General features: G+C 50.8%; 1 protein-coding gene across 7 annotated transcripts in view; it reads left to right on the top strand.

The window, feature by feature from the left end:
- Window positions 1-14,819, top strand: part of PPFIA4 (PTPRF interacting protein alpha 4) — a 52,690-nt gene that overhangs the window by 29,993 nt on the left and 7,878 nt on the right. For 6 of the 7 annotated variants that reach the window (XR_004031666.1, XR_004031664.1, XR_004031662.1 and 3 more), the window contains 11 exons: window positions 301-336; window positions 556-689; window positions 965-1,131; window positions 2,947-3,040; window positions 3,536-3,617; window positions 3,983-4,183; window positions 4,901-4,963; window positions 5,583-5,609; window positions 7,756-7,931; window positions 11,662-11,759; window positions 12,420-12,595. Coding sequence is in view for 3 of the 7 variants with exons in the window: in XM_030818623.1 (XP_030674483.1) it covers window positions 301-336; window positions 556-689; window positions 965-1,131; window positions 2,947-3,040; window positions 3,536-3,617; window positions 3,983-4,183; window positions 4,901-4,963; window positions 5,583-5,609; window positions 7,756-7,931; window positions 11,662-11,759; window positions 12,420-12,595 (1,254 nt within the window). In the remaining 4 variants the exon portion in view is untranslated. Of the gene's footprint in view, window positions 1-300; window positions 337-555; window positions 690-964; window positions 1,132-2,946; window positions 3,041-3,535; window positions 3,618-3,982; window positions 4,184-4,900; window positions 4,964-5,582; window positions 5,610-7,755; window positions 7,932-11,661; window positions 11,760-12,419; window positions 12,596-14,819 lie in introns of those variants that run through there. The other variant, XM_030818624.1, reaches the window with a different exon arrangement.

Below are 14,819 nucleotides of genomic sequence, written 5' to 3'. Positions count from 1 at the left end.
TCTCCTTCTGGGTTTGGGAAGGGCCTAGGTCATATCTTCTTTGCCCTCTCCCTTGGATGAGCCCAGACTGCTTAAGAAACTCACTCACTGCCCTCACCTCTTCCTTTCTTCCAGAGAAATAAGCCCTGGCTTGTTTTTCTAGGCCAGCTTTTTTTTTTTTTTTCTGGTGTGATATTCTCTCCGGGCCTGTGTGAGGCACTGAATCCTATCTTCTCATCCTAAGACCACTGGGCTCTCCTGGGGTTGGCTCTAGGGTACCCAGAGGGTGAGTCCGAGCTTACTCATCCCTCTCTCTTGCAGCCCAGTGACTTAAGAAAGCATAGGAGGAAGCTGCTGGTGAGTGCTGCCTGATGGCCCAGGTACTAACGGGTTCACTGCTCCCACACCCTTTCCTTTCGGCTTCCTCCCCCAGGGCCCTTGAGTCTGAGTCTGAACTCAGAGAGGCACCCAGGGCCTCCCCGCTGCATTTCTCCACGCTCCTCCACCTCTTCTGGGCTGGGTAGGCAGGCCCGAGATCTCTCCCTCTATCCCCTGACGGCTCCACTGTCTGTTCAGTCGCCAGTGTCTCGGGAAGAGAACCGAGAGGATAAAGCCACCATAAAATGTGAGACTTCTCCTCCTTCCTCACCCAGGACGCTGCGGCTAGAGAAGCTTGGCCACCCAGCCCTGAGCCAGGAAGAAGGCAAGAGGTAAGTGGAGCAGGTCCTACCTCCAGTCTCTCCATCCGCAGGGTCCTCTCCTCCCTTCCTCTGCCTCTGCAGGGACTGCATCTCCCCTGTCCCAGTTTCTGAATGTCTTACTTCTCTTTGAAACACCATCAGGGAAGGGAGTTCCTGTGTCTCCCTTTCCCCCATCCCAGTTCTGACTTAATAGAAGTTCTTCCTGAGGTCTAACTTCCATCTTTCCTGCTGTCACTTAAGTATGTTTCTTCTTATTCCGCCCCCTTCTGGCTGTCACCCTGTAGTGCCTTGGAGGATCAGGGCAGCAACCCCAGCAGCAGCAACAGCAGCCAGGACTCCCTGCACAAGGGCGCCAAGCGCAAGGGCATCAAGTCGTCCATTGGCCGCCTGTTTGGGAAGAAGGAGAAGGGCAGGCTGATCCAGCTGAGTCGGGATGGAGCCACAGGCCATGGTCTCTGTCCCCTTCCTAACGGAGGTCTGGGCGGGCATTGGGGCATCAGAAGCAGGAAGGTGTACTTGGACTGGCCTTCTCTGCCTGCGTCCCAGGGACCAGTTGGGGGAAGCCCCAGGCAGGTGACCTCAGATCTGCAGAAGCAGTTTTCGGTTAGAGCTATTCATGGCGGGGTGGACTGCCTTGTGAGGGGGTAAGCTTCTGCCTCTACAAGCGTCAGGAAGTGGCTGGATGGCTTTATTTGGCATGCTGTGGAAAGGTCTCCTGTATTGAGCGAAAGATTGGGTGTCTGGGGTTTCTTTCAATTTGGAGATTTTCTGATGTACTGTGCTCGGGACCTTCAGGAGAAATCTCTTGGTTGTTTCTTTAGAAGAGTCAGTTCTTGATTGGAACTTATTTCTGGGTACATCTGGCCTCTGGGACTCAAAATGTGATAACACCTAATTATAGCTTTGTAGACATCAAATTCAAGGAAGAGCTCAGGCAAGCGTGGCATCGTTATCACTTCTGTGATAGTATAAAGGTCTAGTACATGCTTGGCATGTGGTGAGTACACGATAAATGTTAGCTTTCATCTGCCCCCTCTCTTCTATTTCTTCTTTTCTCTTTTCCTTCCTGTTCCTCCACCTTTTCTTTCTGTCACCTATTCAGCCATTTGTCCCACAAACATTTATTGAGTAACTACTGTATGTCTTAGTAACAGATGCCGACCAACAGTTCATTCCTTCAAGGAGTTCAGTGTCTAATGAAAAGGAAGAAGAGACAATTCCAGAACAACCTATTGATAGAGATGTGCCCAGGGTGCTTGTGGGACTCAGAACTCGGCTATGGAATGGTGGGGACAACAGGGGTGGCCTCCTTTGGTAGTGACACCTGAGCTAAAGTGTGAAGGCCACATAGGAATTAGCCGAGCCAGGGAGAGGTCTGTGTGTGAAGGAAAGGGGCGGTCTGGGAACGGGGAGGAGGACCATGGCCACCTCTGCTCAGCATATGGAAGTGTCAGTCCAGAGAATGAGGTCCAGCTCCTTCTTCCCCAGTCCACAGGGGCGAGGGGAGTTGTAGAGCTGGCCACAGACAGGGGAAGCTGAATGGTTTGATCAGGGGAAGAAGCATTTTGGGTGAAGCCTTATGATTTCCGATGCTCTCCACACCACGTTGGCACCTAAACCTGAGACAGCACCTCAGATTGGTTTCTGGGTTACCCACACTTGTTGCCTACTGTGCACTGTGTGGGAGTGACCAGGACTTAAAAGAATTCTAAGATTCTGCCTCTGGCCACGAATTCTGAAGGGTTCTAGCATCAATTCAAGGAGATATTTAGTAGAAGACAGAACTCTGCATGTTCCCCTTTGCGGTTTTATGCAAGGGAATGCACCCAGAGAAGGAGGCTCAGAGACACAGCTCTCAGTGTGTGGATTTCCCCACCCCTGACCCAAGCCAGGGTCATCCTTCTCTCTGAGCCTTGTAGCCCACTTGTGTTTGGGGCTCTGGGTTTCCTTTGCACCTTGGCTTGGAGGAAGGACAGGTTCTGTCTAGGATTCTAGGGTCGATAACTTGGGTCCATCTGGCTGGAAAACACCCCCAAGGCTGAGGCTCCCAGGGACTCTCTGAACTGGGGATGACCCGCTTGATGCCATTCTCTGAGACTGCTTGGATGCAGGGACACTGAGCAGAAGCTCCAGGAATAATGGTCCCGTCAGGGCATGGGTTGTCCTCTGCCAAGGAGCCTCCTGCTGCTTCTGTTCCCCACCCCTGATCCAGGCAAGGGAGGAAAGGCAGAGGAGTTGGCTGACACACACATCTCTTTCCTTGTAGTTCTGCTAACAGACTCCGAATTCAGTATGCAGGAGCCTATGGTACCTGCCAAACTGGGGACCCAGGCAGAGAAGGACCGGCGGCTAAAGAAGAAGTAAGAGCCACAGGCCAGGGTCTGCCAGGGTGGGGCCCAGCCCCCTACCCACTTCCCTTCCGCTGGGCTGCTGTGAAACTGAGCTCAGGGACCCAGACCCCAGCAAGGCCCTTCCTGAACTGAGTTGGCCTCGTCCATGTGGGCACAGCAGGGATGGGAGGAGGTTCTTAGGATGAGCCTAGGGAGAAGGAGGCAAGGGGGTTATGGGAGAGTGACCTGGGTCCTGTGGGTCTCTGGCAGGGCAGACTGAAATCTCTAAGTCAATGTCAGGTCACATGCAAACAGAGAGCTCCTTGCTCTCTGGGGGTAGAGAGGTCCTGCCCCATTTCTTGTCGTATTTCTTCAGAGGAAGAAGGAAGAGCAGAGCAGAGGAAGTCCAGGGTGGGGAGCAAGGGTTGTGGGTGTCCAGCTCTTTCACGGCCCAGTGGTGCCTGGAGTAAGAACAGTTAAGGGAGAAGGAAGAACTAGCGAGTCTGTTGTTCCTCTTCCTATAAGACACCAGCTGCTTGAGGATGCCCGCAGGAAAGGAATGCCCTTTGCCCAGTGGGATGGTCCTACTGTGGTCTCCTGGTTGGAGGTAAGCCTGAGCAAAGGGAGTCCACTCAGGGTTCTGAAGGGAAGGATGTTTGGGGTGGGCAGAGGGGTGGTGTCCTAGAGCTTTTACAGTGTGTTTCTCCCCTGCCAAGTGCACATGTGCCATACCTAGCATTTAGCCCCCCTCCCCCTCCCCAACACACACACATACCAGTCGCAGGGCAGAGTTGATGCTACTTTTAATCGGTAAGATGGGAGAGTGAGGGATTTGATGACCTCCACATTCCTATGATCTGCATTTGCTATTCGAGTCCGTGGATGAGGCCTGGCCCTTGCCCCTTGCTGTTGCCAAACTCTTGGTGGTAGGGCCCAGGCCTTGAATTACCTCCCTGTGCCTGGTGTCTGCAGCTCTGGGTGGGGATGCCTGCCTGGTACGTGGCAGCCTGCCGGGCCAACGTCAAGAGTGGTGCCATCATGTCCGCTCTGTCGGACACAGAGATCCAGCGGGAGATCGGCATCAGCAATGCCCTGCACCGGCTCAAGCTCCGCCTGGCCATTCAGGAGATGGTGTCATTGACCAGCCCCTCTGCCCCGCCCACCTCCAGGACTGTGAGTGGCCCCTCCTTTGCCCAGGACATTTTCAGAGGTCCTGGAACAGAGTTTGCAAGGTCTCCTGTTGGGCTTTGGGAAGATGGCAGCGTCGATCCCTGCCCCTTCCTTCCCATCCTCACAAAGGGCTCTCCCTGGTTTTCTGGAGGATATGATGTTGATTCTAGGAGGATCCCAGCAGCCTTAGTTCTCTGCCTCTCACATACCACCCATGGGGCTCCATCTCCCCATCCCTACTCTGCCGAAATTTCCAGGTCTCTGGGCAGTTTCCAGGATGGGCTTTCTGGGGTTTTCTATGGTTGCCAGGTTGGGGGAAACAAAGGGAAGAGGGCATTTGTGAATATTGTCTTGGTCCTCTAACACAAGAATGCAGACTGCTTTGTGGGCCCCTGGGGTGGAGTCTTTCATTATTGGCCATCTCCATGATTGGGGTCAGCCCCCACTCCAGATCAGTACCATGTATTCTTATTCATCCGGGAAACATTTATCGAGCATTTTCTATGGGCCAGGTACTGTGCTAGGCATTGTGGATATGATGATAACAGAGATGTGGCTTCTGCTATCCACTTGCTCAGAGCTAGACAGTGTGCAAACTGTGGACTGGGCCCATTGGAGGACTCAGGGAGGGAGCTTTGTCCTTGTCCTTTGGGCTCCCAGCCTGATGGGGATCCTGGGGACCCACACCCAGGACCAGCTAGGTTTCCTCTCTGCCTGCAGTCTTCTGGGAATGTCTGGGTCACCCATGAAGAGATGGAAACTCTGGAAACATCTACTAAAACAGTGAGTCTGGCCCTTGGCCTTTGTCCCTGGGCCTGGGGTTGGGACTGATACTCCCACAAGGATGAGGGGAAGGCTGTGGGCAGTCAGAGTGGGCTGCCATCGATCTCATGTGAGGTTGGTATCCCTGAGGTGTGATCTGCTCTCAGGGTGGAGGGTTGTTGGGAGAGGGGTGAGGCTGGGAGCGGAGCAGTTTGTATGTGTGTGATCCTTCCCGGGAGGTCACAAGCTTGCCCTGGGCCACTGCTGTGCTGCAGAGGAGGAGAGTTGGGCTGGGGAGGGCTTTGCCCTGCGGTGGACCTGAGCCACAGAGCCTCTGCCTTTGTGCTTCCTCCCTGGTGGAGGAATGGGGAGTGTTGGGAGAGCTGGGCATCTTGCCTGGCTCCCAGTCAAGCCTGGGAGGTGTGTGTTTTTGCCACACACACATTTGCCCCGCCTCAACGCAAACATGGGTGCACACACCAACCTTGTGTTCTCTCTTAACCATCCTGACGAGCTTTCCCCAGTCACCCAGCCAGACACTGGGACATCTTTTTCCTCTCCTTGATGGGGCCTAGGGTAGAGCTGATGGGTTTCTTGACTTTGCCTGTTTCCCCTAACACGCTGCACTCGTTCCTGCTAGGACAGTGAGGAGGGCAGCTGGGCTCAGGTAAGACTCCCTCCCCTGTCTAGAACCAGCTCCCAAAACTTCAGGACAGTGTTCTTCTGGTGGGTTCTCTCCCCAGCAGGAATCTCTTGGGTCCTTCTTCATATGAAAAGCCCTGGACACAGGTTCTCTGCTCCCATCAGAGCGCCCCCCGCCCCCACCCAGTTCCCTCTAACTGCTTGTTCTGGTTTCTCAGGATGGCAGGTGGGGAGCCCTGGAGGGCTGTGGCCCTGGCATTCCTGGCCCTTCTCCTCAGTCTCACCCTTTTCCTGGGAATAGTGAGACCTAGATTAGTATGAGTCTTCTTCCTCTCCCTGTCCCTCTCAGGGGCACCCTGGTGAACTGAGTGAAGGTCTTTCATCCATTTCATGAGCAAACATGTATTGAGCAAATATAAGGATTAGGCCTGTCCCGGCTCTCTGGATATAGAAGTGAAGAAAGCAAGCCCTCATGGAGGCAGTAAACAAATAAAGGAATAATATCAGTAAACAAACCATGTCAGTAGGGATAAAAAAGATAGTCTCAGCCGGGCTCGGTGGCTCACGCCTGTAATCCCAGCACTTTGGGAGGCCAAGGCGGGCGGATCACGAGGTCAGGAGATCGAGACCATCCTGGCTAACATAGTGAAACCCCGTCTCTACTAAAAAGAAAATAAAAAAAAAAAATTAGCCAGGCGTGGTGGTGGGTGCCTGTAGTCCCAGCTACTCGTGAGGCCGAGGCAGGAGAATGGCATGAACCTGGGAGGTGGAGCTTGCAGTGAGCCGAGATCACGCCACTGGACTCCAGCCTGGGTGACAGGGCAAGACTTCATCTCAAAAAAAAAAAAAAAAAGTCTCAATAAGTAAACAGATAAAGGGACAATATTGGATCGTGATGCGAACTGTGAAGAAGAATGAAGCAGGGAGCAGCACTGTGTGTATCTGCTCAGGGAAAACCCCACCAGCAGGAGACTGGCTGAATCATTCATGCCATAAAACACCCTTGGCAGAGGTGATGGCGCGGGGGAATCTGAGCCATAGGGTGTGAAATGAAGAATGTAGATCCTAAAAGATGCGTGGAATTTGATACCAAAACTCAAAACCAAACAAAATTAATAATGTGTTGTTTAGGGAGATATACATGGATGATTGTAAAAAGCGTAAAACAGTTTTTTACAACCAAAGGAATAGTCAGAAAACTCAGCATAGTGGTTCCCTTTTAGAGGGGCAGTAGGAGATGTGTGGTGACAGCGAGCATCAGAGTACAAACAGTACAGTGTGGGTAATGCTCTGCTGCTTAGTTTGGTTGGTGTCCAGTGTTGCTAACTTCATTTATATGCTTCATAATGAGCATGTTACATATAGTCTTATATGTATCAGCTATTACATTGTAAAAGAGAACAAAATAGACTTTTTCCACCTAAAAACATCAAGTAAGAGTAAGGAAAGAGTGAGGTAGGGTCGCTGTGAAAACTAAAGCTTTCTCAAGATGGGTGGTCAGGGAGCACCCTGCCCAGGTTAGGAGGCCACATCCACATGGCACAGGCCCTGCAGGACCACACGGCAGGGTGTGCGTGGGAAAGCAACAAAGGACCTGGAGCGTTCTCGGGGGAGAGGCTCAGGCCTTAGAGAATGAGTGCTGCTGGCTATTCAGGCACAGGCCACCACCCTTTATTTTTTTCAATCTTCTGCCAACATTAACTTCCTTGCTTCCTCCATGAAGCCCGCCTTGTCCCGGAGTGAGACAGGCTTCCTTTGCCACGCTGCAGGTCCTCTGTAACACAGCCTCTCCCCTGGGCTCAGCAGGCTTGAGGCTCGCTGAGAGTCAGGAAGGCACATCTGCTGCGCAATACCGCAAATGCAATCCAGAGTCAACAGGAAGGATTTCATATTAGCTGCTGCCGGGATAGCTACTTCTGTTCATTAGTGTAGATAATTGATATGTGAGTGGAACCGTATCATTTCGAGATCTTAAAAAGTTCCATTTAAAATCCTCACCTCCCACCACTACTAGCCCCCTTATTGAAGATAAACTGAAATTGTATTGGACTGCCCTTCCTCCCTCATGGGTGGACGATGGATTCATGCATCTCCCAACCAGCTATACCAGCCTCAGCCTGCTGGCTCTACCTTCCTCCCCCATAATAGCCTCCTGCATCTCATTTCCCTAGACCCTGGCCTATGGGGACATGAACCATGAGTGGATTGGGAATGAATGGCTACCCAGCCTGGGGCTCCCGCAGTACCGCAGCTACTTCATGGAGTGCCTGGTGGACGCCCGCATGCTGGACCACCTCACCAAGAAGGACCTGCGGGTCCACCTGAAGATGGTGGACAGCTTCCATCGGTGAGCGCATCTGGGGCCCAGGGCCGCCTCCTTCGTGGGGGCCTCCCCTAGCTCTGAGGGTCTGCCTCTAGGAACAGAGATGCCTCCATCTCTTTCCATGGCCTGTTCTGAGTGGCAACAGGTCTCTCCCTTGGGAAAGTCTCCCTTGTCAAATCCTTGTCACATCCTGTGATTTGAGGATTCAATCCTCAAATTGACCAGGTTTCTGTCCTCATAATGACTAGGTCATTGTGTCTAGTCCTAAAGACACAAAAAGTCATTTTTCTTTAGCTTCACCTCCTTTGAGATTCTCCCCCAGGTCTGAATTTTATTGCTTGTCTTTGGGCTTGCTGAATTTGCTGTGTTTACTCTGACAAGACTCAAACTGAACCTGGTGTTCAATTTAGGTGTCTCATTCCAAGTTGAGGGGGAAGGTCTCCCTGGGCCATTGCCATGCCGACATCCCAGATCGGAACCTCTCCGCTTTGGGCTCACATCCCTTTTTATAGGATACCATCCAGTCCTCTCCTCCTCTTTGCTGAAAAGATCTTCTGTTCAAAAGTAGCTGCGGCACAGGTCCCAAACTGGCAGCCCGTGGGCAGAATTTGGCCCACAGACTTGTTTTTGTTTGGCCCACATAAATCTTAACCACTCAAATTGAGCTGCCAGTATTTAAACAGTAGATTTTATATACATTTCTGGATTTCTGGCTTCTCTTGAAAACTTGAAAGCTCTGTCAACACATTCTAGCCTGGAAGCAACCAGCTGGAGCTGAAGAGTGGAGTCCACTCAGGGTGGGTGGGCCTGCTCCAGGGCCTCCCAGCCCCGCAGCCTGCTTCTCTCACTTGTGTTACCTGCCTGTTCCCAGCAGGCATTTGTGTTGGAGAATGCAGTAGGTGACCATGGTTCTAGGAGTTGGCAGTTTTTAGGAAGTCCTTCTTAACATCCAGCTTCAAGTCGTGTGGGTGGCTCTTTAAGCCAAGTCTTTTGTCTTGACTGGATAATAAGACCAGAAGTAGGGCTCTTCAAGGTTCTCTCCGGGCTCTGTGGATGTCCCGTGGTCTCTCCAACTCAGAAATTTTATAGAAAGTTAAATCTGGAAGGGATCTTGTTAGCATCCCCATTTTATAGATGAGAACATTAAGGCATGGGGAGGAGCAGTAGCCCAAGGTCACTCAGGGATGATAGCAGAGTACAGGGGAACCCAGGTATGCTGACTGAAGTCCAGTGCTCTTGGCACTACTCCGCACAGAGCCTCCTGGCTTGGAACCCTTGGCCTATCTGACCCCAGCATGAGGGCTGACTTGTGAGGGAAGACCACATCCTCCCCTCTGCACCCGCCCCCATCCAAATCAGCTAGGGCTGAAAAGGAATCGTTTGTCTCTGCCCAGAGGCTGCCAGGCCCAGCTGCACCTGTCCCCTACTCAGTGATTGATAGGGCTGGGGAGAGATGAGCTGTTCCCCCGCCAAGCCGGGATGTGCCTGGGCTGCTAGAGGATCTGTCAGCCTGGCCTCAGCCAAAACTATGGAAATCCTCCCCCCAACCCCTCTGCCCCATCCCCAGGAGAGAATTGTGACCTGAGCATGGGGTTCTAGGTTCAGCTCTGAATCTTGAGTACTTCAGAGTTTCTAAAGCATTTGCACATCTCACTGCCAAACTATGTATCTACCTGCTTTTATTCCACATAACATTTCACAAGCATGTTCTTATGTCTTTAAAATTTCTTTTAAATCATGATTTTTATGACAAGAAAGGGATATTTTAAAACCTTATTTTACAGATAAGGAAAACAAGTTCAATAGAGGTTGATTTCCATCAGGTCACCCAGCCAGGTGATTACAGAATGGGGCTCAAATCCTTGTCTCTTGACACCCCACTCAGAGCTCTTTTCCTTGGGACATGGTGCTCTATCGAGCAGGTCTTCTAGAAGAGCTCCTGTTTTGGTAGGACAAGCATGCACGATAGTCATAAATGTCACCCTAATAGTGCTGCCACTACTGAGTGCCTGTAATGTTCCCAAGGGCTGGCTAAGCCCTTGTATTTATTGTCACCTGCAAGAGAGATGTGACCCCATTTCACATTTGCTGGGTGCCTCTCAGCTAGGAAGGGGCAGAGCTGGCATCCAAACCCAGGTTAACCTAACTTTAAGGGCTTTATATTTTTGCCATGGTATGCAGCGGCTTTGAAAGGAACTGGACTGAAAATTATAGTGAGTGAGATTGGAATTAGACAGAAGGCATTTCCAGTCATGAGCTGTGTGTGCGCATGCCCCTTCACAGTGGACCAAGGCTTAAACCAGTGGCTTGAGCAACATAAGGGTGGCTTGGGCCAGAAAAGGGTTCCTGGAAGTGGCATCTCTGAGCTCTGTTCTAGGCAGAAGAGCCTCCTGCTGAGAAGTGAGGGGAGAAAAGGAGGGAGCAGTCTGCACAATTTAATCTCACAAAGCAGTGCCCTCAATAAGAGTCAAAAGCAGATAGAGTTGGGAGGGACCTTCCATTCTAATTCTCTAAAGATGGAAAAACTCAGAGAAGCTGAATGACAAAGTAGCATTCAAGGAAGGAAGAACACTACAGCTTTTCCAAGATGGAATGAGCTGCCTTGAGAAGCAATGAGTTCGCTGCCCCTGGAGGCATTCAGGCACAGGCTCAGTGACTACTCTGAAGGAAGCTGGAGTCAGAGGTGACTTCTGCCTTAGGTGGGAGTGTGGACTGATGGCCTCCAGGGTTCCTTCTGACCCACAGAATCTGTGGTTCTATGCCTGGCTTAGTTACTGAATGCTTGCTCTGCACCTGATACTGTTTAAGTACTTTTAGTAATTTGTGTGAATTAATTATTTCATTTAATTCATCAAGCATTTGTAGAGTCCCTGCTCTGTGCTAGGGGTTTAGCATCAGTGAACAAAACAAAGATCCCCACCCTCACGGAGCTTATATTCTAACTGGAAGAGACAGTGAAGGAATAATAAATATATGGTATGTTAATAGACAAAACATGCTAGGAAAAAATTAGACGAGGGTGAGAGGGATTGGGAGTATGGGCCAGGGGTGGTGATGGCGATAATTGCAATTTTAAATCTGATGAACAACGTGACTAGTGAGTTGGACTGAGAAGGTGACATGTAAGCAAAGACTTAATGGAGACAAAAGGAGTAAGCTACACAGCCGACTGGGAGAGGAGTGTTCTAGGCAGAGGCAGCCACCAGTGCAAAGGCCCTGAGGCCTGCAGGCCTAGTGAGCCTGCCGTGTTTCAGGAGCAGCAGGGGTGTCAGTGTGGCTGCAGCAGAGAGAGCAAGAGGGAGAGTGGCTGAAGGGGGTGTTAGACAGGTAGTGGAGCAGATCATGGAGCATCTTATAGGCCATCGTAAGGACTCCGGGTGAAGTAGGGATACAAAGGGGTATCTTGTTTTTGTTTTTCCTTCCACTTGCAGGTGGTAGGGGTCTTTGTCATTCCAGTGCCTGGAGAGAGAGGGACATGTAGGTTTCATTCAAAGAACTTTTTTTTTCCCCATCAATCCATCCCCAGGCCTGCTCCCTGACTGAGAGGGAGGATATGGGTTAGACAGAGAAAGGGAGTAACCTCAGGATGGGTCACAGGCAAGCCCCTGGGGAAGGAGGAGCATGAGGACGCTGGGGTGCTCTTTGTGCTGGAGGCAGTAGGTCTGGATGTGCTGTGGCTGGTGCTGGATGTGAGACAGGTGGTGTGGGAATGTGGTCCCACTGAGGCTCTGGCTCGGGGGCTGTGTGCTTGCAGAACCAGTCTTCAGTATGGCATCATGTGTCTGAAGAGGCTGAATTATGACCGGAAGGAGCTGGAGAAGAGGCGAGAGGAGAGCCAGCACGAGATCAAGGGTAAGCTTGTCAGGCTTGGAGAGGGTGCAGGAGCAGCCTGCTTGGCTGGTCCCTGCCTTGGGCCAAGTGGAGGGGAGGCATTCTGTGTCTCAGGGAATCTTCCAGTCTGACAAGGAAGATGCAGCCTCACCTTAGGGAGCTCCCAGTCTGATGGAGGAGACATAGTCCACACCAAGTTGGCTATAATTCCCCTCCCTCGACCCCACATACCAGACAGCAGCCACCAACTGGACAAATGCAATGAATCCTCTGGGACGGTGTTAGAGACTGGTGTGCTTGTGGAACTTGGTGATCTGGATGGGGTTGGATGGGAGACGCAAGTCTTAGAGAAGACCTTGAAGGTGGAAAGAATAAGAAGGCCATTCCAGCTTGGGGCAGGGGGATGACCTGTGCAAGGGTTCTGGGGAGAAAGCTTGGAGCCTGTTGGCCTGACCCCGGGTCCTGTAAACTGGCAGGGATGGAGTGAATGGGGGGTTGGTTCCCCAGGAGCCCAGGTGCCAAGGAGGACAGAAAGAAGATATGGAAAGTTAGGGATGCAGTGGGGGTCAAAGAGCAGGGTGGACTGGGGCTCTGGGTTTAGGGAGCTCTGCTTCTGTCCTTGGAGGGCCTTTGATGAAACGTAGTATCTCCTTCCGTCCCTTTTCTTCCCCCACACTCCAGATGTGTTAGTCTGGACCAACGACCAGGTGGTTCATTGGGTCCAGTCTATTGGGCTCCGGGACTACGCAGGAAACCTGCGTGAGAGTGGTGTGCATGGAGCCTTGCTGGCCCTGGACGAGAACTTCGACCACAACACACTGGCCCTGATCCTCCAGATCCCCACACAGAACACCCAGGTGGGCCGCCTTTTAATCAGTCCACTTCAGTCTCTCCCTGTCTCCCTCACTTGCTCTCTTTCTTTCCCTCATACACAAAGGCTTAGGTATCTTGGGGGGTGGGGAGCTTTTCTAGGGCCTATGCCAGAGGGGATCTCAATGTCCTCAGTTCTCCAAGTGGTCGCTGTGCATAAGCAAGCCCTCATGGGAACACATGGCCTTCACATACAGAGCACACCTAGTGTGGGCCTGGTACACAGTGTGCTCTTACAATGCGCATCCCCGTCCTGCCCTGGGTACCTCTATCTCCTCCTAACCCCACTTCATAGCTGAGACTCAGCCTTCCTTTTCATCCTGCTTCTCTGATCTGACTTTTCTTAGAGGGGAATGAGCCCCAGGGCCCCTAGGGACCAGAGAGCCCATATCACCTTTGTCTACCACCCTAGGGATCTGCTCCTGGGCCTCCAGCCTTAAAAAAACTAAATATACCAAACTACACAGCCCAGAGCCTCTCCACACCAGGGCTTTGGCTCTCTGTCAACAGCTCAAATGATTAAACATCTCGTGAAATTACATTTCATCATTTTTATGGAGCTGTCATCTAAGAATATATCTAAATTCTCTTGAACCTATTTATATTTTTGGCCTTTCTAACTTCCTGTGGGTAATAGATTCTAGAAGTATTGCTTGTTGTGTAGAGTACTTCCTGATTTTATTTGCCCTAAAAATGCCCCTGTCGGGCCCCTGGGGAAGGAACTACCTCCTTCTGATAGTTTAGGTTTGGTAAGGATATTTGTATTTAACTAGTTCTCACCTTTTATGATTTCATAAACTCTGATTGTATTGCCTCTGGGCCCAAGCCTTTGTCTCTCCAGATGGAGTGTTCTTAATTCTTTTAGGCTTTCCTCATATAGACTCGCCTCTGTCCCCTGATTGTTTTAGCTGCCCTTGTCTGGACTGTTTGCAGCTGTCAGATCTCTTTTGAAATTCAGCCACCAGAGCTGCACAGGCTATTCTGGGAGCAGACACGTTTTGGCTTGAATGAGGGTAGGGCTGTGTTGTCTCGTAATTCTGGGCAGTGTGTTGGCCTTTTAGGGGTGGTGGCAGTGCACAGGGCCATTGTGTCTTGTAGGCATTCTGCAGTGACCCCCCACCCCAACCAGTCAAAACGGATAGGACAGATCCCTTCATTCTCCAAGAGAAGCCTGGATTTTTCCCCCAAGTGCAGTTCTCTCCGCTTGCCCACTTTGGGCAAGCCACGTCTGCCACTTTCCTGCCCACTCACATCGCTTTGTGAGATGCTTCTGAAATTTACACCTATCCTCCTCACCTTTCACTGCCCAGAGGAGCAGTGTCATTTGGGTACTTGAAATTTACTATGCTTCTCCTTTCAGATCATTTCTAAAAATGTTATGTTCCCAATACTGACACAGACTGTCCTTATGGAACTCTATGCTTAATATTTTCTACCCAGAAATGGACTTTTCTCTTTCTTTGATTTCCTATCTCTAATGCATTCAGTTTTGGAGGATAGCAGTAATTCTGTAAATAGTAGCAGGGACACCTCTCTATGGCTTTCTAACCTTTCGTAATTTCCTGACCCAGTCACTGAGCTTAGCTGTTGGGAGAAGTAGTGTGTGACCCAATATGGAATCCCTCATTTAAAATGGTTAAAAATGGCTCGGTGTGGTAGGCCTGTATGCTCAGCATTTTGGGAGGTCAAGGTAGGAGGATTGCTTGAGGCCAGGAGTTCAAGACCAGCCTGGGCAACATAGTGAGACCCAGTCTCTACAAAAAGTTTAAAAAATTAACTGGGTTTGGTAATGCGTGACTGTAGTCCTAATTACTGGGGAGGCTGAGGTGGGAGTTTTGCTTGAGCCCAGGAGTTTAAGGCTGCAGTGAGCCATGATTGTGCCACTGCACGCCAGCCTGGGCAACAGAATGAGACCCTCTCTCACTCAAAAAAAAAAAAAAAAAGGTTAAAAATATCTGGTAGCAGTTTTGAAAATTTTTCTGTTTCTGGCATTTCTGAAAACTCTGAATGAGTTAATCTCCTGGGAGGCCTAGAGAGAGTCTGTATACACACAGCCCAGGGACAACCAATATCCATAGCTGAGCAGGCTTCCTAATTTTAAGTTTTTGATGTGAAAACTTATCAGATGTATTTATTTAATCCAAATCAGTCACGTTCTGGTTATCCATGGTTTACATGCTTACTTACCCCTCTAGAAAGAGAAAGACAGGC

The sequence above is a fragment of the Nomascus leucogenys genome, chromosome 9 (assembly GCF_006542625.1).
Source record: "Nomascus leucogenys isolate Asia chromosome 9, Asia_NLE_v1, whole genome shotgun sequence".
Taxonomy (NCBI): Eukaryota; Metazoa; Chordata; class Mammalia; order Primates; family Hylobatidae; genus Nomascus; species Nomascus leucogenys.
This window is presented reverse-complemented; position numbering and strand designations above follow the sequence as displayed.